At 37.4% G+C, this 27,377-nt stretch overlaps 6 protein-coding genes across 6 annotated transcripts; all 6 read right to left on the reverse strand.

Annotated features, from left to right (window-relative positions):
- Positions 1 to 1,400: 1,400 nt before the first annotated feature.
- Positions 1,401 to 4,393, reverse strand: LOC117624521 (GDSL esterase/lipase At1g29670-like). The gene is made up of 5 exons (XM_034355817.1): positions 4,104 to 4,393; positions 2,650 to 2,777; positions 2,314 to 2,562; positions 1,955 to 2,204; positions 1,401 to 1,750 (listed from the first exon to the last, which is right to left on the reverse strand). Exons 1-5 carry the CDS (start codon positions 4,351 to 4,353, stop codon positions 1,527 to 1,529), a joined length of 1,101 nt encoding a protein of 366 aa, XP_034211708.1. The 5' UTR covers positions 4,354 to 4,393; the 3' UTR covers positions 1,401 to 1,526.
- Positions 4,394 to 5,396: 1,003 nt separating this feature from the next.
- LOC117624223 lies at positions 5,397 to 9,451 on the reverse strand. The gene is made up of 10 exons (XM_034355367.1): positions 9,172 to 9,451; positions 8,719 to 8,843; positions 8,382 to 8,627; positions 8,045 to 8,291; positions 7,719 to 7,947; positions 6,604 to 6,851; positions 6,373 to 6,500; positions 6,046 to 6,291; positions 5,712 to 5,961; positions 5,397 to 5,617 (listed from the first exon to the last, which is right to left on the reverse strand). Exons 1-10 carry the CDS (start codon positions 9,419 to 9,421, stop codon positions 5,397 to 5,399), a joined length of 2,190 nt encoding a protein of 729 aa, XP_034211258.1. The 5' UTR covers positions 9,422 to 9,451.
- Positions 9,452 to 9,933: 482 nt separating this feature from the next.
- On the reverse strand, positions 9,934 to 12,498 carry LOC117624520 (GDSL esterase/lipase At1g29660-like). Its single transcript, XM_034355816.1, has 5 exons — positions 11,645 to 12,498; positions 11,279 to 11,403; positions 10,942 to 11,187; positions 10,562 to 10,808; positions 9,934 to 10,331 (listed from the first exon to the last, which is right to left on the reverse strand). Exons 1-5 carry the CDS (start codon positions 11,904 to 11,906, stop codon positions 10,090 to 10,092), a joined length of 1,122 nt encoding a protein of 373 aa, XP_034211707.1. The 5' UTR covers positions 11,907 to 12,498; the 3' UTR covers positions 9,934 to 10,089.
- A 1,408-nt stretch (positions 12,499 to 13,906) lies between these two features.
- On the reverse strand, positions 13,907 to 16,924 carry LOC117624522 (GDSL esterase/lipase At5g45670-like). The gene is made up of 5 exons (XM_034355818.1): positions 16,430 to 16,924; positions 15,761 to 15,885; positions 15,414 to 15,659; positions 14,742 to 14,997; positions 13,907 to 14,403 (listed from the first exon to the last, which is right to left on the reverse strand). The coding sequence occupies exons 1-5, from the start codon at positions 16,671 to 16,673 to the stop codon at positions 14,180 to 14,182; spliced, it is 1,095 nt and encodes a 364-aa protein (XP_034211709.1). The 5' UTR covers positions 16,674 to 16,924; the 3' UTR covers positions 13,907 to 14,179.
- Positions 16,925 to 19,506: 2,582 nt separating this feature from the next.
- Positions 19,507 to 23,401, reverse strand: LOC117625901 (pescadillo homolog). The gene is made up of 13 exons (XM_034357490.1): positions 23,354 to 23,401; positions 23,156 to 23,241; positions 22,684 to 22,932; positions 22,440 to 22,562; positions 22,224 to 22,308; positions 21,998 to 22,108; positions 21,696 to 21,789; positions 21,282 to 21,568; positions 21,005 to 21,112; positions 20,721 to 20,842; positions 20,417 to 20,528; positions 20,105 to 20,311; positions 19,507 to 19,757 (listed from the first exon to the last, which is right to left on the reverse strand). Exons 1-13 carry the CDS (start codon positions 23,375 to 23,377, stop codon positions 19,686 to 19,688), a joined length of 1,680 nt encoding a protein of 559 aa, XP_034213381.1. The 5' UTR covers positions 23,378 to 23,401; the 3' UTR covers positions 19,507 to 19,685.
- Positions 23,402 to 24,674: 1,273 nt separating this feature from the next.
- Positions 24,675 to 26,160, reverse strand: LOC117625712. The gene is made up of 2 exons (XM_034357247.1): positions 25,053 to 26,160; positions 24,675 to 24,916 (listed from the first exon to the last, which is right to left on the reverse strand). Exons 1-2 carry the CDS (start codon positions 25,521 to 25,523, stop codon positions 24,752 to 24,754), a joined length of 636 nt encoding a protein of 211 aa, XP_034213138.1. The 5' UTR covers positions 25,524 to 26,160; the 3' UTR covers positions 24,675 to 24,751.
- Between the last annotated feature and the right edge of the window lie 1,217 nt (positions 26,161 to 27,377).

Raw genomic sequence — 27,377 nt, forward strand, 5'->3', positions numbered from 1 at the left:
AATTGTTTTCATTCCACCATGGTTCATATTCAACAGAAATTCTTCAAATTTTGTGATATTATTAAAACAAAAGTATTTTAACCCAAAAAAAAAAAGGGAGCTTAGTTAGATAAACACAATTAAGCAAAACATCAATTTCATATAAAACATCAAAACAATACATCATACAAGTATTAGGAAGAAATACAAATCCATGCAAGTACAAAAGGGTACTTTAACAAAACCAATATCTAACAGGACTCCGTCCACTGATACGAACACACAATTGATTTAGAGAGCTGATTTTTCCACTTCCCTTTTCTCCACTTATTTTGATATGGGTACTCAATTAATAAGAGTGAACAAAACCTAGGCTTTTGGATTTCTCCATCATCATTGTAACACAACAAAACCCAGGCTTTTGGATTCCCCTACAAACTTCAAATGCCGAAATATTTATATGAGAAGAATTCTTTTACATTCTTTTTATTTTTTCTTTCTCTTCAATCCCTGGCGCTGTTTGTACTTTCTGAGAAAGTACCCAAACAAAATGAAGGTATAAAATAATCTCATATGAAACAAAGAGAACTCCATTAATGTGAATTTGAAACTCATAGTCTCAAACTCAATTTCATTTTCTTATTCATGTCCACAAGTTCATAAAAAAAATTTCATTCAATATTTTTTTTCCGAATGGTTATGACATAGAAGAGAGGGAGAAGAACATGGAAAAAGAAAATGTAAAAATGTGTATAGTTAGATGCATTTCTGTTTCTTTGTAGCCACCTAAAATTTGTTTCCTTCAAAAAAATAAAAAAACTATGGCAAGGTTTATTCGTGGGGCATGAGTTTTTGTAGGTGGACTATGTAATTTTTCCTAGACAAATATATAGTGTTAATTATTTCTTACTCAATTAAAGGAAAAAAAACTAAAAATAGAGTGCAAGTTGAAAAATTAAGTATAAAAATAAATATATAATATAAAAGTGAAGTAAAAATAAATTAATGTAGGGTAAGGGTAGAAAATGAAAGAGAAAGAACAAAAAAGAACAAAATTGATTAAAAAGTATTAAAAAGCAAAAGGGAGTGAGAAAATCAGCTCCCTTGATTTAAAAGTCCTTGACCTCCTTCATTCATGTAAATACACAATGCAAAAAAGAAAACTAGATTCAAAACACTATATGCAAAAAATTAACCAAAATGTTTCATATGTATTACATATATATTTTTTAACAAGAGATGAAAATTCTTACCTGCAGGGAATGAAAACGAAGGAAAAAATAACTGATAAGAGGAAAGAAACAAACAAGAAGATGAGAAGAGCAAAGAGAGGGGTAAATGGGCAAAGAAACGGCAAGGAGATGAAGAAGAAAGTAAATATGAGTACAAACTATCCAAAAAATACACAAACAATATGCGAAGCCTCACTTGTTGGGTCTTTAAAATAATAATTTATTCATCCTAAAGGCAAAAACAAAACAAAAAAACATTTGTGCCCTATTAATTTCCATCTGAAATTTATGTGCTTGGCTACTAGAACTCCATGGTTATAGCCTAAGTTTAGCTAGGTGACCTATATTCATTGGGTAAGTGTCAGCAGACTGGTTAGAAGAATTGTATGCTCGTCTTGCAGTGACTAAATTGGCCATCTCAGTAGGATGGAATAAGTCCCAGAACATATGCTCGCTCCTATTCTTGCATGGAGCTGCGGAAGGAACACATTGACCTATTTCATTTACTGGACAACAATTAACGTCTGAAACCTTCAATCCTGAAATCAAACAAAACAAATTAATTCATGTCACTTTTATTCTTTCTGAAACCATCCTATATAGCTAGGAATTTAATTTCTATATACGAGCTGCTCATATATGACCTATTTTTCACATCATATATAGATATTATGTGAAAACGTCACATGTGACCGGCTCATGGCACTCGAAAACACATTGAAATTAAAAGAGAGTCCACAAACCAGTTGTTGTACTATCCGCTGATCTTCCAGACATTCCATAAGTGTTAACATAGATGAATTTTGCGTCTGTGAGATTGGTGTTGAGCTGATCGACGAGAGACTTAAGCTTTTCGTTGAAAAATTGAACTGCATCGTTCATTTTATCCACGCACGCAGACCCATTAGTTCCAGTCGAAATTGAATATGGAGCGCAGCCTACTTGTCCCAATCCAACCAAGGCCACCTTCCTTGCTCCATACATGTACAAAGTCTTTATAACAAACAAGTCTTGTGTTTAAAATAAATTTAGTATTGATATAGTTGCTTTCAAAGTCTCAAAGACTAATTAAACAAGTGCATGGTGTTAATTAATTGCTAACCTTTATTTGGCGAGAATATTGTTTAATGAGAAGTGTAGCATACTGTTCAGGGTTATATTTGGTACTGGTGGGATAAAACTTGGGCTGGAAGTAATTGTTCATGTAGTCATTGCTACCCATTCCAACTGAATATAAGCACTTGTTTAAATAGTGCTTATTAGATGATTGTTTATGTCCCATTACAGAAGCAATGTGCTTGACTGTAGCTTTGTGATTCAGCAGCTGCTTATTTAAGTTGACATTAGCTCCCTGCAAAGGGAGACAATTATATATACAGATAAATTTGCTTAATTGTATAATTAAGTTGTGTAAATTATTTAACTCTTGATTAATTACCATATGGGTGCCAGTTTCATCTCGAAGTCCTGCTGAGCCAGATGCATAATTCAGACCTCTAACCATGTCCTTGGGCCGCCTGGTAGTTGCAAAGCATGGGATGGGGTTCTCAAAACCCAAAAGTTCAGCTGTGATGTAAAGATCCATGTTCTAATTTTAGCCTCATTTTGTGAATGCCTTGCAAACGTATATATTTATTATTAATTAATATGTATAGTGTTTGTGCAAAAATCCAATATTTGCTTCCACATATAGATATCTATACTACTCACATAACAACATATCTTATAAAATGCATGGCCCCCAGAGCATAATAAGGGCTTTAACCTAAGCAAGCAAGCCTCAAATTTATACGTACAATCATCTACAAACCACGCATATCAGGTAAATTTGCATGTATAAAGATTCTAGTTAAAGTTAATCGTGATTACAGCTCACTAGTTCCAATTTGGGGATCATTTGTCACACCCCGGACCGGCTTCGCCGTAGCACGATATTGTCCGCTTTGGGCCTGGCTACATTCTCACCAGCCCGCACGGTTTTGTTCTGGGAGCTCACAGAACAACTTCCCAGGGTGGTCACCCATCCTGGGATTGCTCCAGCCTCCAACTCGCTTAACTTCGGAGTTCCTACGAACCCGAAGCCAGTGAGCTCCCAAAAGGCCTCACATAGGTTCAGAGTGGCGCAGCGGACCGGGCCCAACTCCACCTACTACGATATTGTCCGCTCTGGCACCCACGACTGGGCCCTCACGGGTTTGTTCTTGGGCCGCACTACATTCTCATGCGCACCCAAGAGGCCTCCCGCTAGGTAGATGCGAGGTGTGCCATATAAGGCACATCACCCCCTCTCCGTTTGGTCGATGTGGGATCTCACAATCCACCCCCCTTAAGGGATCCGGCGTCCTCGTCGGCACACTCGCACCCCACGGCAGAGTGGCTCTGATACCAAATTGTCACGCCCCGGACCGGCTCTACCGTAGCACGATATTGTCCGCTTTGGGCCTAAGCCAGCACGGTTTTGTTTTTGGGAGCTCACGGAACAACTTCCCAGGGTGGTCACCCATCCTGGGATTGCTCCAGCCTCCCACTCGCTTAACTTCGGAGTTCTTACAACTCCGAAGCCAGTGAGCTCCCAAAAGGCCTCATCTAAGTTCAGAGTGGCGCAGCGGACTGGCCCAACTCCACCTAGCATGATATTGTCCGCTCTGGCACCCACGACTGGGCCCTCACGGGTTTGTTCTTGGGCCGCACTACATTCTCATGCGCACCCAAGAGGCCTCGCGCTAGGTAGATGCGAGGTGTGCCATATAAGGCACATCACCCCCTCTCCGTTTGGTCGATGTGGGATCTCACATCATTAAAGCCAAATGCACCATACCAATAAAACACATCTACAAACTGTTTGATTCTCATATATAGTATGCAGAGAAAGAAAAGGCTATAGGAAAATACCTACTATATCAACGAAGGTTCGACCGTTGGTAAATCTTCCTGTTGGTCCCTTGGGAAAATCAATTCCATAAGGCAGGTAATTGGCTTTGGCCGGGGTCTTGAGGTGGTTGTTGTTGCCATTATCCGCCAATGAATCCCCAAAAATGAAAAAACAAGGCACTCGTGATTCTCCATGAACACAAGATTGTGATATGAAAACCACCAAAACAACAATCATCAACGTCCATATTACTGTGTCATTCGTCGCCATTATCAAAGAATTGTAAGCTGCTAATTATAAGGATTAGAAAGAAAGGGATTGTAAACTTGGGTTTTTTTTAGTGTTTTTCTTTTCCTATTAAATACTTGGGATGTTCTTGAGGCCAAACATGTTGTGCTCTTGACCACACAAATACAATGAAAAACTTACTAATTAGAGACACAAAGACTTGTTTGAGTCAATTTCGTTACAAAACAAATTATTCGTTACAAAACAAATTAAACCCTAAGTAAAACTCGCCATAATAACAGAATGGAGGTTATAGTTCTTTTCCTCTGTTTTTTCAGAAACTAAAGAAAATAGATAATGGTCGTTATTGACTAATTAGGGCCATCACGGTAAATGGGTTTTAATTACAATAGTGGTGAATAGTAAAAAGTTGAAACTGATAACATAATTACAAATTCATTATTTTAAACAAAATTTTGACACCATCTACTTGTTTGGCAATTTAATCAAACGATTAAGAAATAAAGCCTACTATATATAAAGCCCTCACTATATAAATCTTGGGAGGGGCGAAAACATGGCATGTACAGAAACTTGCTGAAGACAAGTCATTTTGTATCAGCCCTTAAGGCTTGGCCAAGCTGAAAAAAAAAAAAAAAAAAAAAAATATTGAACATGGGTCAACTCCTTAATAAATGAATTGGGTCAGTCCATGTGACTATAGGTTTGAGTCAGCCCAGGGTCTACTGAGTTCTGCTAAAGCCCATAAAACCCATGGGCAATGTATTGTTCATCAAAAGGAGAGTTCCAATTGACCCATAAAAAGAAAAAAGGATTTCCAATCAAATTTTCTTCCAAACTTTATATGAAATATTTTTGTTTTTATGCAGGGGAAATTGAATTTAGTATATCGAGTGCAGCAGTAAATGTTCTTAACTACTTAAACTAAAAAATGTTATGAAACCAAAAGGCGCCGCACACCATATAAAGATTCCTACAAATAACAATTTATTGATCAGATTATGTGGGGAAGGTCAATTTCTATGTGAAGTTTATTTGCATGTCTTCTCATAAAAGCTCCATGATTATAACCTAAGCTGAACGAGGTGGCTGATATCCATTGGGTAAGCATCGGACGGATCAAAAGCAGTGTAAGTTCTTATTGCAGTGATCTGGTTCAAGGCCTCAGTAGGATGAAATCCATCCCAAAACACATACTCACTCCTATTTTGGCATGGAGTTTGGCCAGCAGCACATTGACCAATATCGTTCACTGGGCAGCACCCAACATTCACAACCTTAAATCCTGAAATTAATTAACAAAATAATTAATCACCTCTTAATAATATGATGCATGGAAAATAGAGATTGGTTCCAAGAAAGAATGTGTATGTATGTACCAGCAGCTGCAGGGTCGCCTGACCCCATCCCAAAGCTGTTGACATAGATGAATTTTGCATCTCTCAGATTGGCGTTGAGCTGATCGACCAAAGATACAAGCTTTTGGTTAAACATTTGGGCAGCAGTGTTCAATTTATCAACACATGCAGACCCATTTGTTCCAAATGTTGATATCGCATTTGGGGTGCAGCCTATAAGTCCCAGCCCAACCAAGGCCACCTTCCTTGCTCCATACTTGTCGTACAAAGTCTTCAAAAACCAGTAAATTTAATTAATTAATTGTTTGTTCCAGTCACAAAGACATATATGGAAAATTAATTAGTAACTAATTACCATTATTTGGCGAGAAAATTGTTCAATAAGAACTGTGGTGTATTGTTCAAGGGTGTATATGCGACTGGTGGGATAAAATTGAGGCTTGAAGTAATTGTTAATGTAATCATTGTTGCCCATTCCGACTGAATATAAGCATTTGTTTAAATACTGCAAAGCTGATTGTTTACTTCCAAGTATGGAAGCAGTGCTTATGGCTGTGACTTGGTGATTAAGTAATTGCTGATCTAAGCTGATATGACCACCCTGCAAGGAGAAAATATATAATTTGATATGTTAATAACTTATTTAATTAAGCTGATTTGCAATGATATTAGTTTTAGTTACCAATTGGGAGCCAGTTTCGACTCGAATTCTTGCTGAGCCAGATGCATAATTCAGTCCTTTTAAAATGTCTAGACCCTTATTGCTAGTTGCAAATGGTGGGATGAGATTCTCAAAACCCAGAAGTTGAGCTGTAATATTATATATATATATATATATATGTGAAGTATTACAGAACAATGTATGGCCAAAGACATAAAAGAAATTTAGAAGGGGAGAGGAAATATATAAGACCTAATATGTCAACGGTGGTCCGGCCGTTGCAAAACCTTCCGGTTGGTCCTGTGAGAAAATCAATCCCGTATGGCTGGTAGTTCACTTTGGCTCTGGTGAGGAGGTTGTTATTGTTGCCATTATCGACCAATGAATCACCAAAAATGAAAAAACAAGGAACTTGTGGTGCTCCATGAATTGGATCCACCAAAACGACGACCATCATGAACAATATTGTTGGCATTTTTGCCATTATGGAAATTCTAACACTGAAAGGGGAGGAGGAAGTATACAAATTAAGAAGTGAAGAAAATGGAGACAGGAGGGGGAGTATTTATAGAGAGAGGGGATTGGAAATGTTACATGTATATGTGAAGCCAAATGGAGGGCTCCTCAAACTGTATAGTCAAGATTGATAGGTTTGCCTTTTTTTATTTATTTAAATGTCATTGACACAAATACAAGAAAACTTGCCATAACGCTTATTTTATTTTGTTTTGGTCGAAACCATAATAACTTTACGATCGATGAGAAATTAACAGGGTAAAGGGTTGTGGATGATTTTTTTTATTTATTTTTGGGCAACCAGAGATGGCATGGGCAAAGGATTTTATTTCCAATATTCTCCCATATGGTATGGTATGGATATGATTTGAAGCCAGCTCTAACCAACTCCAATCATGTCTAAAAGAGGGATATTATGATGTCTACATGCAAATTATTTTTGGCAAGTTTTACAAAAGCATGTGTGTGTGATATAGAAATCAAATTGCCTAACTAAAGATATAAAGCACTTATTTTTTTACGTTTGATTTTGTATTTTTGTACATCATAGTACTTCCTCAAGTATAAAAAGTTGAAACTAATTCATGACATCAAGATTGAAGGCATAGTTACAAATGCATCCTTTTAAATTGGATTTTCACCAATCGTCGATCAATAGTGATATAGTTTGTATAAAAAAAAAAAGATTTTGACCACTTCTTCTACTAATTGAGATATGATCACTTTTGTACTTCTTCTACAATTAAAATAATAAAAAAATTAATCCGATGTCAGGTAACAATTCATTGATCAGATTCTATGGGGAAGATGAATTTCCCAGTGAAATTTATTTGCTTGGCTTCTAGGGCTACATGCATGATGATAGACTAAGCTGAACAAGGTGACTGATATCCAACGGATAAGTGTCGGACGGATCAAACTCGGTGTATGTTCTTCTTGCAGTGATTTGATTCAAAGCCTCAGTAGGATGAAATCCGTCCCAGAACGCATACTCACTCCTATTCTGGCATGGAGTTTGGTCAGCAGCACATTGACCAAATTTATTCACTGGGCAGCACCCAGCATTCACAACCTTGAAACCTGAAAATGAACAAAAAGAATTAATTAATTTGTTAATCAAATGTCACTTGTATTAAGCATATTTAATTAGTTTCCCCAAGAATTAATATATTTGTACCCGCAGCTGCTGGGTCCCCTGAAGCCATTCCAAAGCTGTTGACATAGATGAATTTTGCATCGGTCAGATTGGCGTTTAGCTGATTGACTAGAGCTAAAAGCTTTTGGTTAAAAAGTTGGACCGCGCTGTTCATATTGTCCACACATGCGGACCCTTTTGTGCCAAATGTTGAGATTGCATTTGGGGTGCAGCCAATTGCTCCCAATCCAATCAAGGCCACCTTCCTCGCTCCATTCTTGTACAAGCTCTGTTAAAACAATATAAAACAATTTAACAATAAATTTTAAATTAAATTTGATAATATAGTCTTTTTAAAGTCAAATTAATAATTACTAACCGCTATTTGACGAGAATATTGATGAATAAGAACTGTGGCGTATTGTTCATGATTATATATGCGACTGGTGTCATAAAATTGAGGCAGGAAATAGTTGTTTATGTAGTCATTGCTGCCCATTCCCACTGAATATAAGCATTTGTTTAAATACTGCAAAGCCGATTGGTTATTTCCAAGTGTGGAAGCAATGCGTGAGACTGTAACTTGGTGATTTTGTAGCTGCTGATCTAAGCTGATACGAGCACCCTGCATGGAGGTTAATTTTTTTTTTTTAATTAGCTAGGGTTTGCATGTATATAATAAGTCATGTTATTGAGATTAATTATTTATTACGTACCACTTGGAAGCCAGTTTCTGCTCGAATTCCTGCTGAGCCTGATGCGTAGTTCAGACCTTTTAAAATGTCTTGGCCTCTATTAGCTGCAAATGATGGGATGGGGTTCTCAAAACCCAACAGTTGAGCTGTAATGTAAACATGTCATAGTAATTAGCCTCATTCCTGCATGCTTGCAACCATATTTATATTTGCAAATCGAGGAAAGTTAATATGGTACACTTTTTCTTTAGGTAAAAATGGTTCTAAATACGTGTTATCATCTGCAAACCACACGTATTAAGTAAACTTAAATATTTGTGACAATGAAAGTTTAAACCTAGCACGACCTAGAAAACATATATGCTCATGCTCAAACCAATAAACAAACAAAACAAGAGGAGAATATACGTGAAAAAACAACAATTATAGCGAGCACGTTAAAGAGATATAGAAAAGAATGATGCAATACAAAACCTAGTATGTCAACGGTGGTCCGGCCATTGCAAAATCTTCCCGTCTGTCCAATTGGAAAATCAATCCCGTAAGGTTGGTAGTTGGCGTTAGCAAAGCTCAGGAGGTTGTTATTATTGCCATTATCAGCCAATGAATCACCAAAAATGAAAAAACAAGGTACTTGTGGTGCTCCATTAACAAGACGAGATTGTGAAATTGAAACCACCAAAACAACAATCAGGATGAACCCTAACGCTATCTCTTTTGCCATTATGAAATTATAACAAAGCAAAGGAGGCAGGAGAGAGCATTTATAGAGGGGAGCCAGTTTTGTCCTTTCAGATATCAGTTTTGTAATTGTAACCCATCAAAAGAATGTGCTGTGGAGGTTATGATTGATTGATTACTAATTGGTCAACTCAGACTTGCCAGTTCATGGTTCGTTTTATTTTTTAAGAGAAACAGAAATACCAAAGCTATTGACGTGCCCGCTTTCGGCATGTATCAACCCGAGCCGACAACTTGTTAAAATGGGCCAAAATGGAAAAGAGATCATGAACGAGTTCAGCCCATGCGTAGGTTTGAGCCAGCCCATGGTCCATTGACTTTTGCTAAAGTCCATCCAAAGCCCTAGAACTTCTTCTTTTTTGAGAGAAATATTAATCAAATAGCTAGGTACTAATAACCAAACTCACTTTTTTTTCTTTTCTCTATTTCAATTGTTGGGAGGGAAGATTCGAACTTAATATCGTCTCCAAAATTGGAAAATGAAATACCATTAAATTAAAAGTTAGTTGGTAAAACTCAACTTATCAACAGAAAAAATGCATACGATATGTGACAATTACATTCTTATCTAGCAACAAACATATTTGTTGCTTAAATGAAGAAAAGATTTCACATGAATTTTATTTGCAAGGATTCTAGGCTTCTAGGTAACTAGATCGCTGTGACTTGAGGCTCAAGTTGTAGCTGAACTAAGTGACTGATATCCATTGGATAAGTGTCTGAAGAGTTATAAGCTGAGTAGGTTCTGCTGGCACTGATTAAATTGGAGGCCTCACTAGGATGAAATCCGTCCCAGAAAACATAATCAGTCCTATTCTGGCATGGAGTTTTGTTAGGAGCACATTGACCATATTGATCCACTTCACAGCACCCAGCATCCAAAACCTTGAACCCTGCAATTATAAAACCAAAACCAAAACCAAAACAAAAACAAATATTCAATTTCATACTCTTTTTTTCCGAAGTTAAAAAGGGGAGGGGGTTTATCACACACACTGACAAGGTACCCTGGGGGTTTGAATCTCAGACCACTAGGCTAGACCCTGTTGGCTTCAATTCCATACTTAATATGGAAGAAAAAAAACAGAAAAAGGAGAGATATTCAGAATTGAATTATATGTACCAACTAATGTAGGGTCCCCTGAGCCCATTTCATAGCTGTTGACATAGATGAATTTTGAATCAGTAAAATTGGTGTTGAGCTCATCAACAAGAGCCACCAGCTTTTGATTAAATTGTTGGGATGCATTGTTCAATTTTTCCACACAAGAAGATCCATTGGTGCCATAGGTCTTAATTGCATCTGGGGTGCAGCCAATTAGCCCCAGGCCAACCAAAGAAACCTTCCTTGCTCCATAGTTGCGCAACCTCTTTCAAAACATAACACATCAAACAAATGAATCAAATTTTGTTGTTGTTTTGGTTGTTTCAATCAAATTCATTTAATCTCAATGAAATTTGGAAAAACAATTCATGCATGTGTTAATGTTAGTACTTACTAACCAGTATTTGCTGGGTGTATTGTTTGATAAGAACTTCTGCATATTCCTCAAGGGTATATTTTTTACTGGTCTGGTAATACTGAGGCAGGAAGTAATTGTTAATGTAGTCATTGCTGCCCATCCCAACTGAATATAAGCACTTGCTTAAGTGCTTTTTGGCTAAGCTTCTCTCCCCAAGTATGTCGATAATTCGCAAGACACTGGTTCTGTGATTCTTCAGCTGTTCTCCCATGCTGATACGTGCACCCTGCAAGAGCAAATTTTTAAGTGCTCGATAATTAGACACTGGAAATTAACCTGTCAAATGCAAAAGTTAATCAAGTGATTTAAGTATATACCAACTGCCTCCCACTTTCTTTTCGAATTCCTGCTGCACCAGATGCATAATTCACACCTTTAACTATTTCAGAGCCATTGGCATAAGCAAATGGTGGAATGTAGTTTTCAAATCCCAGAAGCTCAGCTGTAATGAGAAAATGTTCAATTAGCACAAACCAGTCTTGTGTTTTGCACTTGGCATACCATGATTGGCTATCCCCGTTTCACACAAGTTTTTCTACCAAAATGCAGGAGAATGTAATATTATACAGCTACCCTTTTGAAAACAGCACATAAACTACAATGTGAACAATCTTATCTCAAAGCAATTTGCATATTGAAGCGAAAACAAAATAAGAAGATGAAGGTAAAGAAGAGTTCCAGACCAAGCACATCAACTATGTTTCGGCCATTGCAGAACCTTCCTGTTGGGCCCTGAGGAAAGTCAACGCCATAGGGACTGTAGTTGACTTTGGCAAATGTGGGAAGCAAGTTGTTGTTGCCATTATCAGACACAGAGTCTCCAAATATGAAAAAGCAGGGCACCTGTGGCTCTCGCGCCTGTGGCTTTCCCTGGACAAAATGTTGAGTGCTCAACGCCAAAGATAGAGCAGTTGCTACCAACAATAGTTTCATGCCACAAGCCATTTTGAACACAGAAAACAGAAGAACGAATTTGGAAAAATTATTTTAAGTCAAGATTAAGGAACGGAAAAGAAGGAGGCAGAAAACGAAAGCCAGAGTGGCTACTTTTATAGGCTAGGATAATGGAACTGTCAGACTAAGGACCAACTGCATTATGAAAAGGCTTAATACCACACATGGTTGGTAAAAATCAGTCGTGTAGTTTTTATTTTTTTTAAATTACCCAAATGAAGGGTATGATCATTTGGCACCTATTTCTCACAATTATGGAGACCCAATAATGAAATAGGTACAAAATAATACTTTTGCACGTGACGCAATGCATACGTCAACTTCATCTTACACAAAATTGACGAAAATTGAAGATTTGACAGAACACCACAAGAGTTTTTCTAGCAAAATTGCCTAAACCACATAGGCAATTTTAAGCCTTATGCCTAAATTGACATTATCAAGTTAGGTAAGAATAAATAACAAGCCTTGCTGTGTCTTGTTGGCAGAAAGAATCGAAATAGTATTCTTGACAAACGGTAGCTCCAAGAGAAAGTAGCTGCCACATGCAGTAATATTAGAAAACAAAAAAAGAAGTAAATCTTCACATGCTTCCTAGACTTCTAAATTGGAATGTCCTTTTTCAGACACTAACACCCCAACCAGAGACAGTGGTGGTCGTGAAACCCCGCTTTCCAGCTCCACTACTCTTAACACCAATCAAGGCTGCCTCATGAGCAGCCTAATTAAGACGCCTGCTAATCCAGTTCCATCTCACTCCCTAAAAGAGCAACAAGTCTTGGATATTTCTTCGAGCAGGGGAAAAACACACCACACCTTGTTCCTCACATCTCCCTTCACTCCATTGATAAGTGATTGTCTTTCGATGTGCCTTATATGTATATGTCCGCCTCCATCTGGCACGATGCCTTTTGAGAGCTTACTGACTTTGGAGTCATGGGAACTCCAAAGTTAAGCGAATTGAGGGCTAGAGCAATCTCATGATGGGTGACCCACTGAAAAGTTGCTCGTGAACTCCTAAAAACAAAACCGTGAAGACAAAGAGGGGACCCAATTATCAGACCAAATGTTGGTGCTTTCACCATTCATAATAAACCTTCTAGCTTTACTCATAACAACATCTTTGCAACAAAATGCTCGACCAGATCCAAGAGGATCTACTTCCCAGCACAGCATCCTTGAAGTCACAATTAGAATAGTATCCGGTTTTCAAGAGCCGCACCCATAAAGCATATGGGTTGCTGACTACACTGCAGTATATGCAAGTACTAGTAAATATATATGTGGCTCTGATTTATGCTGATTAGATAAAAGAAAGTGAATTATTAGCTCTTATTATTAAAATGGTTTTCACGTTTCCCACATTGCCTGATGCCTTTAGCCAAAACTAACAGGACGACAAACAATCCATAATTGAGATCATGCAAGCATGCCCTACTTATCTTTGCAGCTAGCAGGCAAAATAACAGTCTTTCCAGATTCTGCCGGATGCATGAAAGCTCCAAGAGTACAGTAATTTTGGCTCCACATATATACAAGGAAATATCTATTTGACACACATTTTAGATCATTGGATTTAAACACTTTCAACGGTTGAGATTGGATTTGATTTATATACATTTATTTATTTTTTTCAAACAAAATGAATATCTTTGGAAATATTATGTGTGTCAAAAAGTTAATCTAAAAGTAAAAAGTTGTGGCTTACATAAATGTTATTGTAGGATGTTTTGAACAAAAAAGTTTAACTTATTCTGTGTAAAAACGTGAACGGTGTGCCAAGAAATTTTTTCAAAAGCAAAGACAAGTGATTGTCTTTCGACAATGACATGATATCACAGTAGTGGGGATAACGCTGTGACATTTCAAATCACCTATTCAACCTACATCTATATACTGTATATATATGTTCTCTTTGTTTTTTTGTGGGAAAAAAATAGTTAGAAAATAATTGAGACAAGGTCGGTGCCGTACGTCCATGCAAACTCATATTCACAGCCAAACAAACTCATTTTCGTATTGATATAATTTAAATCTTTCAGTACACAAGAAGAAGAAGATCACAAATTTGATGAACATCTCAAAATTCTAAAGACCAAACAAGATCACTGCAACAAAGGATACCATGACGTAATGCATGATATATATAATATATGTTTATATATATAGTAGCTAAGTTATTTTTCTCTTTTGAATCTTATGGTGCATGCATGATTATATGTCACTGCAACCATTGATTCAAAATGTGCAGGAGGAGTTTTTGATTAAAGCAGAGCGAGCCGGCGAATATCGACAGGGTAAGCGTCCGAGGCACGAACAGCGCTGTATGCTCTCCTTGCTACGACGTTGTTTCCGGCCTCAGTTGGATGAAATGCATCCCAAAACAGATACTCATTCCTATTTTGGCATGGAGTTTGGAGAGGAAGACATGTAATTTGGCCATTGTTCCTCCCTACCCCACAGCACCCTGCGTTTGTAACTCTAAATCCTGAAATCAAAACAAACAAAGAAAAAAAGAATGTTCCATTCGCGTCACATAATTCTTCTCCTAAAAGTTCAAAAAGTGAAAATAAAAATTACCACTAAGTTTTAAGTAATATTTGTTTTTGTGACAAATGTATTTTAATTGATTCTGTAAAAATTAACGAAAAAGCGAGACGCGACCAAGTTACTTCATTACTTAACTGGTTATGTGACCGCTTTTTCGTTAATTTGAACGGAATGAACTAAAAGAAGAACAAATAGGGTAGAAATGTCACAGAATAAAACAGTTTTATTTTGAAGTTGAATAAAAGAGGGGGTTTTGAAATTAGCCCCTGTATTTACCATATTGTGCAGGGCTGGTTATTATGTCCTGGAAAATGCCATAAGAGTCTACGAAGATAACTCTTGCATCTGATAGGTTAGTGTTGAATTCATTGGCAAGTGCCTTCAGCTTGCTATTGAAAATTTGGTTTGCGGAGTTTATTTTTTCTACGCACGATGCACCATCTGGGCTATTTTGGGCCAATTCATTTGGACTGCAACCTATTTGACCAATTCCAAACAACACAATCTTCCTTGCTCCATAATTGTACAAAATCTATACAACACACGCCAATCAGCATTCAACAATTAAAAATACAATTCTTGTAAAAAAAACCAACTAATGGGAACTGGCTGTGTATAGGTATATATGTATGTATGTATAATGTATGCATGCACACGAAACAAGTACTCAAATACATACCCATCTACAACCGTATACATAAATAGAACTCGACCCCAAGAAGGCCCAAATGTCAACTCAAAGATAGATCTGGTCAGAGAATAAACTTAAGGCCTATTTTAAACATGGGCAAGATCTGGGCTCACAGTTATCAAAATTCATATGAGATTAATAAGAAATGTTCTCTCATCAAATTGTCGAACAATATAAGATATCATGTGTAACCATGAAAAATGTTTTAGATGAACCTAAATGCACAAAAAATGAATGGAATGGGGAGAAAGACTAACCCTTAGTTGCTGACTGTAATCTTGGATAAGAGAAGTAGCATATTCCTCGGTAGTAAATTGGTTGCCGGTGGAGTAAAATTGTGGCATGAAATAGTTGTTGAGGTAATCGTTGCTGCCTAACCCAACTGAGTATATGCATTTGCCCAGATAATTTGCAGCTTGGTCCTCATCGCCAAGTAAGTTTACAACTTGGGACACTACGTTCTGGTAATTCTTTACCTGACCACTAAATGTAATCCGGCCTCCCTGCAACATTCAAAAACATGATTAGAATATAATTAACATTATAAACACATGCATAATTATGTTTTAGTGAATATATGTGTCATGAAAAAAGTTGTAATTACCAATTGACGTCCAGTTTCCTCTCTAATCCCAGCAGCTGCAGATGCAAAGTTTACTCCTTTGAGTATGTCTTGGCCTCTAGCAGTTGCATAGGGTGGAATATAATCATCAAAACCCAAAAGCTCAGCTGCAGATAATTTGAAGGACACTTGATCATCAGTACATATATCATATAGAGTTATGCTGAATTTTACTGTTTTGGTTTTTTACTTTTTACACAAGCAGTTTTCTTTTCCTGGTCTTGAATTATGTGACCATGTAGTTTATTTTTGGGATTTCTGGGTTTTTTAGAAAGCAACAGTTGAAAGGATCAGAGAAATAAATTTCACTCTTTAATATCATAAATAAGGAAGGCAGATGGGTTGAGAACTACTATAGCATTCTTTATTGTTATTTTATTTTCAAAGAAATGAATAGGAGAGGCATGGTACTTTAACAAATGGTCCCTCAGAATGCAGATGATAATCATAAAGGCTGCATGTATCCAAAATCCAAGACACACAGAGAAGTCTTAGTTTCAAAATCCCATTACCAAAACGCTTAGCTACTTCCTAGAGCATGATTAGATGAGGAAAATAAAGAGATTAAGTGATCATTAACAAGTTAGCAGAAAATGAATTATGGGGAGAGAGAGAGAGAGAGAGAGAGAGAGAAGGGCGGTGGGAGCTCACCAACAACATCAACAGTGGTTTTGCCGTTGGAAAATCTTCCAGTAGGTCCACCAAAGTCGATCCCATAAGGCAAATAATCAGCTCTGGCCAAGGACTGAAGCTGGTTATTATTGCCATTATCGACCAAGGAGTCTCCAAATATGAAGTAGCAAGGCACTTGTGGTGCAGCTCTAGCCCCAATATTGCACCACAAGTTCAACGCCAAAACCACAACCACACACACCGCCCACATTTTGTTCATCATTGGCCCAAATTTAGAAATAAAAACTTAAAGATAGCAACGAATGAAAATGACCAAGAAGATGGAAAGGTAGATATGATGTGCGTGTGAGGAACTTAAAAGCAAGGTGCATGAGTATATATAATAGTGGGAGGCCAGCCAAAGCAAATGAGATTGGATATGTCGACATAGCTTTTACAGTTGAGAGAGTTAGTTCGATGCATTAATTTCACGCGGATATAATGTGAGACTGTCTATGGCAAAGGCCAGCTCTGACACCTCTCTCTCTCTCTCTCTCTCTCTCTCTCTCCTCTCTGCTCTCTGCTCTGAATTCTCATAAGTTTTTGAATTCCAATAACTTATTGCTCTTGCATTTCATCACAGTGTTGTAACTAACGTCAATGACATCCAATCTGTAATTAATCAGGAAGGCACCACTGGCTTTCCATGCAAATTTGTGTAGTTCCTAGGACCCTAGCTAAATTTAGACACCATTGGCTTCTAGCTAGGTTTGTTCTCTAACCTATTTTTACCAAAGGTGAAGGTGAGCCATTGACGACAGAAATTGGAGACCAATTTGGACTTTGAAAGGGACCACCATATATGTTCATCAATGATAAATAATTAATGTTTAATCCTAACTGAGTATGTAACTAATTATATGTGCAGCGCCCTGGCATTCAAATTTGAGTATCTCTTCCGTAGTTTAGATTATAATTTAGAGTAATTTAGACTGTGATTTTGTATCAAAGAAATTAATTCGATGTGCACAGTCAATCTTCTCTAGAGCTCTGTGGCCCCTCTGAGACAGTCTTTCTGTCCATCGTTTACTTTGGCTCATCACCAATTAGTGCATTACAGAGCTGATGAAGCAAATTGGAAGAGAGAGAGAGAGAGAGAGAGAGAGAGAGAGAGAGAGCTATGTATTATGATCTTTGAAAAAGGGTCATGGGGAACAGATCACTTCAAGGGCTGAGATTCAAGACTACAGTGACATAATTGAATGGTGTGCAGAGAGCAAAGAAGCTGTCGAGCAATGACATTGGTGTTGAACATGTTATACAAAAATGTACCAACCCACATGCCATTTAATGTGGGAGGGTGGCCAAATTAAATGTTTTGGGGGGGACCAAGTCATTGCATACCGTGTAAAGAAAAAAGCCTTAACCACCATCTCCCTATAACATGATCAAGAAGAAATAAGAAACGCAGTTGGTAAGAAAGGATGTCTCTGCTAGCTAAGTTGTCATTGACTTATGGCGTCGGTGGTTTCCATTTCATGCGGAGGAGAAGACAGACAAATGAACAATGTAGTGAAGGCCAACTACAAAAGAGGCAAACCCAGCTACTCAAAACATGAGGAGCAGTATGAATCTAACTTCTTTTTTTGGCCAAAACAGTAAACGCCTAACTACAAATAAGCCGAGTAACCCCAAAAACAAGCCTGTCAAATTTTTCCTTTTTTAAATTTGAACCCACAAAAGAGAAGCAAACCATAGTGAAATTTGAAAGGGGTATTCATGATGCAGATACCGTGAGTCAACTGGAGTCTGGACACGTTTTTCTGGTCAACTTGAAGGGGGTGTTGAGTCAAACCTTTTTAAGCTCTTTTTTTTTTTGGGTTTTAAAGTCAACCTTTTTAAGTTGACTCAGAAGGGAAAGAAAGGTGGCATAAGTTGAAAACCCTCACCTCCATTGAAACCAACTATTTTTATCATGATTTTTCTCATCAATCCACAATGGTCCCGGAGCAGTTGGGCATATATAGGTGTGCACCGCAAATCAGTCAAAGACATTATAATTCTGCTTTAATATAGGGCCTAAAAATAAAAATAAAAAGATAGAACTTGTATGATCGCTTTATCTTTTCAGCAAATTCATTCATTCTATAGTGAATCAGAGCCGGGGCATTGCTCCTCTTTTTGGAACAATGCCTCGTGCGATTTAGGCAAAAGATATTGTCAAATTGGGAGTTTGGTTGTGGATTTGTGTAAGTCAAAAAATTTGTCTATTTCTTGTTATTGTAAGTATGAATTACTGTTTGTTTAACACATTTTGTTATTCTAAAACTTGTTTGTAGCTTGGGACAAATAGCTAAATCTTGAAATAGTAAACAAGAGATCAGAATTTGAATGAGAGCAGCACCAGTCCAAGACCTCATTTTATTGCTAAAACTTAATACATCAAATGGAACTATGGGCCAATCTCAGAAGGGATAAGCTGAGGAAATGATAGCATTAAAAATCAAGTGATATTTAGCACTAAGAGAAGAGTTTTTGGTCGAAAGGAGTGACACAATTGAAGAAAGGTGGTTGAGGCAGGCATTACTTAGCTCATCATCACTATCAAATATTTGTCTTGAAAGACTTGAATTTCATCACCAACCACATGACCTATTTATGAGCAACACTGTGTATGGGTCTCTATTCACCTATTAAGGCCAGGATATGTCCAGCAAAATCAACTCAACTGTCTCCTTCAAATCTTCTATTGATTACCAAAAGATAGGTTTTTGGGAAGCCTGGGTCCAGAGGCACTCACACTGTCTCATCATATGTTGGCTATGCTTGCTACGCCATGATTGATAAGCACTGCTAAACTCTCCATATCTAAAAGTGAAAACACATGCTAATGGGATCTAGCCCAATGAAAAAAGGTATTAACTGACAGATCAGAGGTCTCATGTTTGAATAGCATCATAGTTGTGCGTGTTTGAGTACTTTAAACTATTGCTTGTACTTAAAACAAAAATAAAAACAAAAAAGTGAAAAACACATAGCGCCTACCTGGCTTGTATTTTTTCAGGAAGCACTTGAATTCTTATTAATAAATAAGTTTATAGCAAAAAGGCTTCTGATTATATCAGTGAAAGCTGTAAATAAAGGAATATTCAAGCAAATCCTATATAGTTATTATATATATGAATTGCAAAACTACCAAATTTAACCATAGGGCTCTTAATATCATGCAATTCCTAGATAGTGATTATCCTTAATAACCCTCCTGATCCGACGTGACAAAAGAAGTTCAGATACTTCATGTTCTTCTAAGGTTTCTCCTCCGTTGCCTAATAACATCATCAAGGCGCTTCTTTCGTTGCCTGTTTATCTGAATGAAGAAACATCCAAGAATCAGATATATAGGACAAAATATTATCTGTTGCATTTACAAGATCAAACAAAGAGGTAGCTTCTGGAGTTCTAAAGAAACATAAAACTTCTAAAAATTAATGGCAAATGGGAAAAAATTTTCTATTAAAGAAAACACAGCATTTGAATTCACACATAACTCTTGTTCATGCCGGGAATTCAAATCTCAAAACAGGGGTTCACAATGGAATCAAACCAAACATAAGTTTTCCGATCTGTTTTCGAACGGCTTTTTTGACCTGTTTAATTATTAATGTCACACTTGAGAGACCAATAAATGTTGCATGATAGCACTAACAAACTTACCCTAATGCTTTCAATACTCCCCCTGAACCGACGTGACCATTCAATTTCAGACATAATTCTGTTATCCTCCTCAACTTGCTCATAATCATGATCAGGTTCTTCCCTATCAGCGCTCAGATTATCTATATTCGAGATAGACGATGAATCTGTGACACCCTCAAGTTCCATAATTAGTTCATGATGATGCTGCTTCTCATGAGCCTTCATCTGCATGCATCACGCCAGAATCTAGTTAACATCAATCAAGGACAAGTAATGCTGTCATATGATCACATCATAAAATAAAATAGCAGAAATTTAAAACCTGCCTACCTTCTTCCGCTTTTCCCTTGCAGCTTCTGCTTCTGCTTCTGCTGGGTTAATAACACCTTCGGTCTCGAAAAAGTCATTGTCAACAAAAGGTGACAAGTGTGGAGGAGGATCCCTGTTAAAAAGAACACTAAATCAATCATCTTACAAGTCATGAACTTTTATTAGCCAATAGAGAAATGAAAAACACAGCTAGGAAAGGAAGCAGACCATAGAAAATGAGTTTTATAACCAGTCATTTCATCATGGTGCAAGGCAGAGAGATTAACAACACATGCAAATAAGAAAAATTGTCCTTCATGATTACCTTCCCACCAAATAATCCCCAGTTGGTAAAATGATCCGAGCATTTACACAATCATAAACCCACTGTGGTTGAACATATTCTCTACCACAGATCTTCCCATCCTGCCTTGGCCTGTCAATAATCTGCAGAACACACAAGCAGTCTAGCTGTCAGAATTGTTATACTAAAGACCCATTTTGGTTTTTTCTTTTTTCTTTTTTGGCAAGAGACATTACATACATGTTGTCCGAGTGTGATGTCTTAACAAATCAATGACTCGGCATAAAGATAATGTAGCAGAATACCTGATGGGTGATGCTGTCATCATCTTCCTCAAAGGGAGCCCCATCTCCTTGCCAGGAAACAATTCCACCGAAAGCAGGTATGACAAATAGCAGAGAATCTCTGTAAACCTGAACATAGATAAATTACACGCACAAGTTATTCTACTGCCGATCAACTAAAAGAAAGAAATAGCATTAGAAAATTGAGTGACACATATTAAAGGTAAGAAAATAAGTTTCAAAAAAGAAAAAAAAAATTAAGATTCTGAAATCTCTGATGTAAGACTTTAGGACTTGCCTCACGGTTCAAGAAAAATTTCATATCTTTGAAGAGTTTCTTGCACTCCCTCGTATCATTATCCTCTTCATCCTCACCTGGAACATCCTCCACAAGGTGCCTCAATGCACCAGGTTCATTTGAGGAGAGTTGATGCTGCAGTTGGGCAAGTCTTAGTTCAGACTCATCCACCAAAGGCCCAATCTGCTGGCTCTCAACTTTCCCAGATCCAGACAAACATGAATCTTGGCGATCCCACGCAGAGGATCGAGAGTTTGCATCGAAATACCTTGATAGAGCATAATGATCTACAATCAAACTAAATCATACTCATACTCCATTAACACACAAAAGATCCACAACTCAACATTGCCAAGAGAGAAGATAAGGACCTCGTAGCTTCTCTTAAGCAACTAGTAAAAATGCATTGCATACCTGCTGCTAAAGCTTCCAATCGAGGATCAAGAATGGGTGGATACTTCACATTTATTGAATGATATAAATGACAATTCGCAAAGGCAAGAAGAGCCTGCACCGAGTGAGCAAAAACTTCTTATAAGAAAAGGAAAGAAGAAGCTTGATGAATATTACAACTCGTGTATGATCAAGATGATCAAGTAATCGGTTCATTGAAAGGAAAGCAAAAGAAGAAGCTAAATGGATACCAAATAACATTTACGGCTAGCACATATACGGATTGAAGAAAAAACTAAAATAGAGGAATAAAAGAATGAAACCTCGTAAAACTCCAAAAAGTTTAGCATGATATTGAAGTCATCATCATCCGTCACAACTTGCTGCAAAGGGTGAGGAGCCAACCATGTGACCTTTTGCCCTTTAACCTCGGCCTGCACAGACAAAAAACACAACGCTACCGTATAAATCCTCCTTACCCGACTAAGGAAAGATGCCACAGTTAAACATTTAAAGAAGCAGTGATATATATACAGTATGCTACTGCACCTGATAATATATGCCTTTAACAGATACAAAGACTTTACGCAATCTATGCGTACGAGATATGTAAGCCTGCCATTCATGAGCCAACCTGGAAAAAAAAAAAAAAAAAATTAAAGCAACAAAAGGCCTAAGATAATCAGACTCGGAAACATGAACTGGTGCATGGAATGATGCTGTTCAACATAATTGTTATTTAATATGCTCCAACTCCAGCCTCACCTCCGACAGTTATGGATGCGTTTCACTTCAATACAGCCCTCAGTAGCAGGTAAGGCGGCAAAGAGGTGAACCATTGTGAGACAGTCATCCAAATCTCTAAGAGCATCAAGGAATTTCGGATACCTGCAATTTCATGGAACATAGCAATTACATACAATGAGAGAGAGAGAGAGAGAGAGAGAGAGAGAGAAACAAAATCAGCATACTTTTTATTTATTTTGAATAAGAATAATTAAAAGTTAACCTCTGCAAAACAATTTTGTCTAATTTGTAAGCAGGACTTCTTTGTCTGAGAAGAGTAGCACGATCCGGGTTCTTCTTGGCCTCGGCTTTCTTTACTTTGTGTTGATAAGCCCTGATCTCTCTCAAGCGCTCGAGTAATGGTTCATGTTGGATGTATGAAACATCCTTTAAGTGATAATAAGTATGGTGATTTCCTTTCACCTTCTTCTTTGGCTCCCGAGGGAATATCCCCTTCAGAATACATACTTTCCTAAAATTTGCATGCATAGCCATAAAAAACATCACGAAATACTATTCGTAATATGTACAAGACCGGAAAATTATTTTCTTATTGATTTCCAACAAATATATGCGGAAGCTACATATAAACTCATATGAGAATGAATAAATATATGAATTACAAGTTTAATATGTCCATGATCTGAAGGTAGGTATATATGGGGAAGGGAAGATGGAGAGAAAGAAAGACAGACCTGAAGAGAGGTAGACTGACTTGAAGTTGCTTGATGGCTTTTGACCTGGTGATGAACCTTGCAGCATTACCCTCGTTTTTCTTGCCCTGAAAAAAGATACGAAAGAAAATTAACCAGCTGCATGCGTGCGTCTAAGTGTTAGTGAATAGTGATTGATGATATAGCCCAACAACTTATCGAAGAGACTTTAGAACTTACGGGAGGCCTGTAGTGCTTCACCATGGCTGGCTGTGGAAGGAAACTCTGAGTGAGAGAGAGAGAGAGAGAGAGAGAGAGAGAGAGAGAGAGAGAGAGAGAGTTAGGGTTTTAAGCGGAGGGGAGCGGGCCGGGTCTTCAGGGTTTTAAGCGGAGGGGAGCGGGCCCGGTCTTGGTACGCAAGTTAACACTCGCTTGCTTTGTTGGTTTTTGGCCCAATTGTGCGGAGCTTTTTTTTTTTATGGGTCAAAAATTGTGCGGAGCTTAATCATAGTATTTTAGCATGAACTTGAGCTACCGTTAGTATGGCTCAGACTGAACATTAATAAATGGCAGGCACAATTCTACTCGAGTGGGATTTTGAATATATGGCAGACTGAAATTTTTTTTTTTTTTTTTTTTGCCCAAAGTGAGGGAGGGGGAAAAGGAAATTCAAACACACGGGTATCATGGAAGCTTAAAATTATGACAACTTAGAAGCACATCAAAGGCATGAGTCAATCCAACTAACACCACATTGATGCTTACACTAGACATTAGTTTTCATAAAAAATTCATTTTTCCTTTCTATGGCTTGCCAGCAGTCTTTTGCTTCATTGCTTACCTTGTTGGGTGCTTAGAGGGAGGAACTTGACTGTACAGTGCTGTCAAATTTGATTAACGTAATGGTCACCTCTGCTTTGTGTTTATGTTACTGTATTTACGGCCTTAGTTTCATTCTGGCCTTCACTTTTCACAGATAAAGTTATAAGCTGGCAAAAATTGCAGCTGCTGGATCTCATTAATCAATTCTTTTTTGGCCTTTTCCACTACTCTGCAGAGTAAGCTTGTCTGATGATAATGAAGTTGGGGCCCAAACTATCCACAAAATTTTCATTTATGCCAAGATTTGAACGAGAAGAAAGAAAACAAATGGATTTCAAATGATTCAATGCATATGTTCATTTTAAATGCACTACGTCTAGTTATTTCAAATACGTTCAATCTTATTTTGTTCTTGTTTTTTTAATAGCAAATTTACCATTTTTGTCAAATTCATCCATCCAAATGTAACATAAGATTAAGTGGGGTGAGCAAGTACAATGTCCAAAAAATGTGTACTTTTTTTTTAACACAGAAACGAAAGTTACAAAACAAAACCTCTAAGTCAAGAAAGCCCAAAATACAACTAAGAGGGTAAAAAAATGTGTTAGTGATGTGGTAAAAAAAATGATGAATTTTCCAAATGGAGATAACACTATAATTATTCATTATATCTAAAATAAAGGAGCTTTTCATTTCATGTTCATCAAACATACAAGAAGAAAATACAAATAACCCAACAGACAAAAATTTTTAATGGTCTCGTTTTCTTTTCTGTGTAGTAAAAGGATTACAAATTACAAATTAACTACATATATGTCATAAATCTTGGTGCATAGTAGAGGAACCGTATTGTAATCCCAAATCCTTGAGAATTTGGATCAAACCTTTGAAATCATTGGTGCCCAATTCAAGAAAATCCTTCAACAGCTCCCCCTCCTCCACCTCGTTTTGCACTGCCTTCACCAATTCTCTCAACGTTCCCTGTCACGGTGTCACCGCAATCCCCAAAGCCAAAATTAATTAAATCAGTCAATTAAATTAATTAAACCCAAAAATAATTCATTATGAAAAAAAAGAAGAGGAAAAAGTATTTGGTAATAAGTGAAACGGTGCGTACCGAGTGATAGAACACCGTGAGGAGCCTGCGGAGCAGCGAATTTGAGACTCTGAGGACACTTCGGTAATTCTGTCCCACCCACGCGGCTCTCTCCGAGTCCGATTCCTTTCGACCCAACTCACCCAGCCACCTGAGCAATTCGTTCGCGTCCGAAACGGCGCCGTATACCTCCGAATAGGGCAACTCCCTCCATGCGTAGTTCTTCATGTAGTCCCAGGCTGCCGACCACATGAACCCCCATCCGCCCACGAGCCCCCCTTCCAGCTTTGCCGCGACGAGCCTGGCCCGGTCAGCCCCCGAAACGTCGCCACGCGCCTCGCGGAGGTTGGCCACTCGCGTCATGAGCGAGTGGGAGAGGGAGAAGAGGGTTCGGTACTGCGAGTAGGCGAACGACTGTGATGGCTGCGCGGTTGTCAGGAGGAGGACGGTGAGGAAGAGAAGGGTTGGATGCGACGGTGTCGTTTTCTCCATGTTGGGTTGTTGAAGTTTCGGTGAGCAACTTGATCGATCGGTCGAGAATGTTGCGGACTCAGGATTTCAAGCTTGATGGGATTAAATTTACCTTACATATAAATATACTAGTACATAGAAATATACTAGCACAATGTAATTTCATTGATAAAAAAAAATTAATAATACACCTACTTAAGGAGGAACATAATGAAAGAAGCTTACCGTATCTGATAAATATCAATGTAATTTCTTTGATAACAAAAAATTTCAACATCAACAAATTGAGAGAAGTTTACCGTACTTAACAAATATAGAAGCTTAATTCGCTTCTTGAATTAAGCCTTGAAGGTGAGTGCAAGGGTGCAATATAAGTTTAATGACAAAGTCGACAACTCTAAAAAATAATTAAATAATTTCTTCTACTTTTCTTTCTTTTTTTTCCATCGATTGTGTGCATTCTCTTTTTTTTCTTTTTCTTTTTTCCTCCTATGTAGCTTTCCTATTCTCCCTTTAGTCTCCACGCGCAAGGCAGTGCAAGCAAAGAATTCCTTGGAGAGGTAGGAAGGATATTCAATTGGATGGCTGGGCTATAATATTTTTTTGGATTTTAAAAGCCACTTCGGCTGCAGGCCAAGTTAGCCAAAGCTATGTTCCATCTTTGGGACTTTGAATTCTGCTGTATCTGAAGTGGACGGAAGAGAACGAAGAAAGGCCGGTAGGTCCCACCAGTGGTAGCCTGGACGGCCTAGGTACAATCTGAAGGGCGGGTTGTGGGCTGGTGATGAGCCCAAAGGAAAGTTACATTATTGGGCTCTGTGGAGATGGAAATTTAAAAAAAAGTAATTTTGATAATAGATAACAAATTGAAGATAGCATAACTATTTTACATTATTCACAACAAAAATATTATGCGTGGTGTTAAGGCCATATTCATACTGGCACGTGATGTTACTGCATTATTAAATTGACTCGAATTTTAATTAGTAGGTGGTAAGTGTGGTTAAACTTTAAGAGAAAATATATAACACCACGTTAACATTCTTGTACGTAGTTTTTATTTATTTATAGATGAACATTCACATACATAGTTTACTTTAATTGTTTTTAACCATTTATTTAATTATCATCACCGAAGAATTTCTCAAATTTTCACTCTCGACTAACGCGTGGTTTCAACCATTTATTTTTCTCTTAACTTGTAAATTCTCATTACGTTAGACAATGTTGCCATGTTGGTATGGTTCACAACACAACCAACAGAATATGCGATATAGATCTGGACGAGGATATTCCCACCAACTTTTCCGTTCTATTTTTTTGTGGTTGAGTTGATTTTTTTTGGAAATATCGTGTTGATGATTCAAGTCCACAAAGTGAAGGGGATTAACTTGGTTGCCAATGAACTGCTTTTGAAGTTGGATTGGATTATATATGTTGTGGTCCATATGGTAGAATTTTATGTTATAAATAATTTTGTTTTTTTAGAATTAATTGTTAATGAAAGGAGTTTGTAGCTCAAGTGATTCAGAGTGGTTACTTTTCTATCTGAGTTCACGCGTAAGAATACTCCTATTTCAATATCACTTATATAAATAAATAAATAAATGATCATTAATAATTGTAAAGCTTTGAAACCGATTGAAATTTGGACACTTAAAGACAATAATGACAATAATAATTTTTTTTTTATGTTGCTTTCGTCGGTTTTGTAATTTGTATAATAAGAACAAAAAGAATATCTAAAATCATTAGAGGCTAAAAGCTTATGGCTAAGGTTTTTTTTTGCACCCTAAGTACGCACTTATCTGTACTACCGCTAATTGAAAAGTTTATGATAATGACATATTAGATATTATATGTATTGATGCCTAT

Source organism: Prunus dulcis, chromosome 4, assembly GCF_902201215.1.
Source record: "Prunus dulcis chromosome 4, ALMONDv2, whole genome shotgun sequence".
In the NCBI taxonomy this organism is placed as follows: Eukaryota; Viridiplantae; Streptophyta; class Magnoliopsida; order Rosales; family Rosaceae; genus Prunus; species Prunus dulcis.

Excerpts from the sequence above, each read along its gene's own strand:
- LOC117624522 (XM_034355818.1), bottom strand. The coding sequence starts at position 16,673 with ATGATGAACAAAATGTGGGCGGTGTGTGTGGTTGTGGTTTTGGCGTTG. Across the intron at positions 15,886-16,429 it reads AACCACTGTTGATGTTGTTG|CTGAGCTTTTGGGTTTTGAT; the intron begins GTGAGCTCCCAC and ends AATTATCTGCAG. Across the intron at positions 15,660-15,760 it reads AGGAAACTGGACGTCAATTG|GGAGGCCGGATTACATTTAG; the intron begins GTAATTACAACT and ends TGAATGTTGCAG.
- LOC117624520 (XM_034355816.1), bottom strand. The coding sequence starts at position 11,906 with ATGGCTTGTGGCATGAAACTATTGTTGGTAGCAACTGCTCTATCTTTG. Across the intron at positions 11,404-11,644 it reads AAACATAGTTGATGTGCTTG|CTGAGCTTCTGGGATTTGAA; the intron begins GTCTGGAACTCT and ends TTCTCATTACAG. Across the intron at positions 11,188-11,278 it reads AAGAAAGTGGGAGGCAGTTG|GGTGCACGTATCAGCATGGG; the intron begins GTATATACTTAA and ends TTGCTCTTGCAG.
- LOC117625712 (XM_034357247.1), bottom strand. The coding sequence starts at position 25,523 with ATGGAGAAAACGACACCGTCGCATCCAACCCTTCTCTTCCTCACCGTC. Across the intron at positions 24,917-25,052 it reads TCACGGTGTTCTATCACTCG|GGAACGTTGAGAGAATTGGT; the intron begins GTACGCACCGTT and ends ACACCGTGACAG.
- LOC117625901 (XM_034357490.1), bottom strand. The coding sequence starts at position 23,377 with ATGGTGAAGCACTACAGGCCTCCC. Across the intron at positions 22,563-22,683 it reads GACAAAATTGTTTTGCAGAG|GTATCCGAAATTCCTTGATG; the intron begins GTTAACTTTTAA and ends ATGAAATTGCAG. Across the intron at positions 22,109-22,223 it reads TTAAAGGCATATATTATCAG|GCCGAGGTTAAAGGGCAAAA; the intron begins GTGCAGTAGCAT and ends TTGTCTGTGCAG.
- LOC117624521 (XM_034355817.1), bottom strand. The coding sequence starts at position 4,353 with ATGGCGACGAATGACACAGTAATATGGACGTTGATGATTGTTGTTTTG. Across the intron at positions 2,563-2,649 it reads ATGAAACTGGCACCCATATG|GGAGCTAATGTCAACTTAAA; the intron begins GTAATTAATCAA and ends CTCCCTTTGCAG. Across the intron at positions 2,205-2,313 it reads AATATTCTCGCCAAATAAAG|ACTTTGTACATGTATGGAGC; the intron begins GTTAGCAATTAA and ends TTTGTTATAAAG.
- LOC117624223 (XM_034355367.1), bottom strand. The coding sequence starts at position 9,421 with ATGGCAAAAGAGATAGCGTTAGGGTTCATCCTGATTGTTGTTTTGGTG. Across the intron at positions 8,292-8,381 it reads AATATTCTCGTCAAATAGCG|AGCTTGTACAAGAATGGAGC; the intron begins GTTAGTAATTAT and ends TTGTTTTAACAG. Across the intron at positions 6,852-7,718 it reads CTTAGTCTATCATCATGCAT|TGTTAGAATTTCCATAATGG; the intron begins GTAGCCCTAGAA and ends CTCCCCTTTCAG.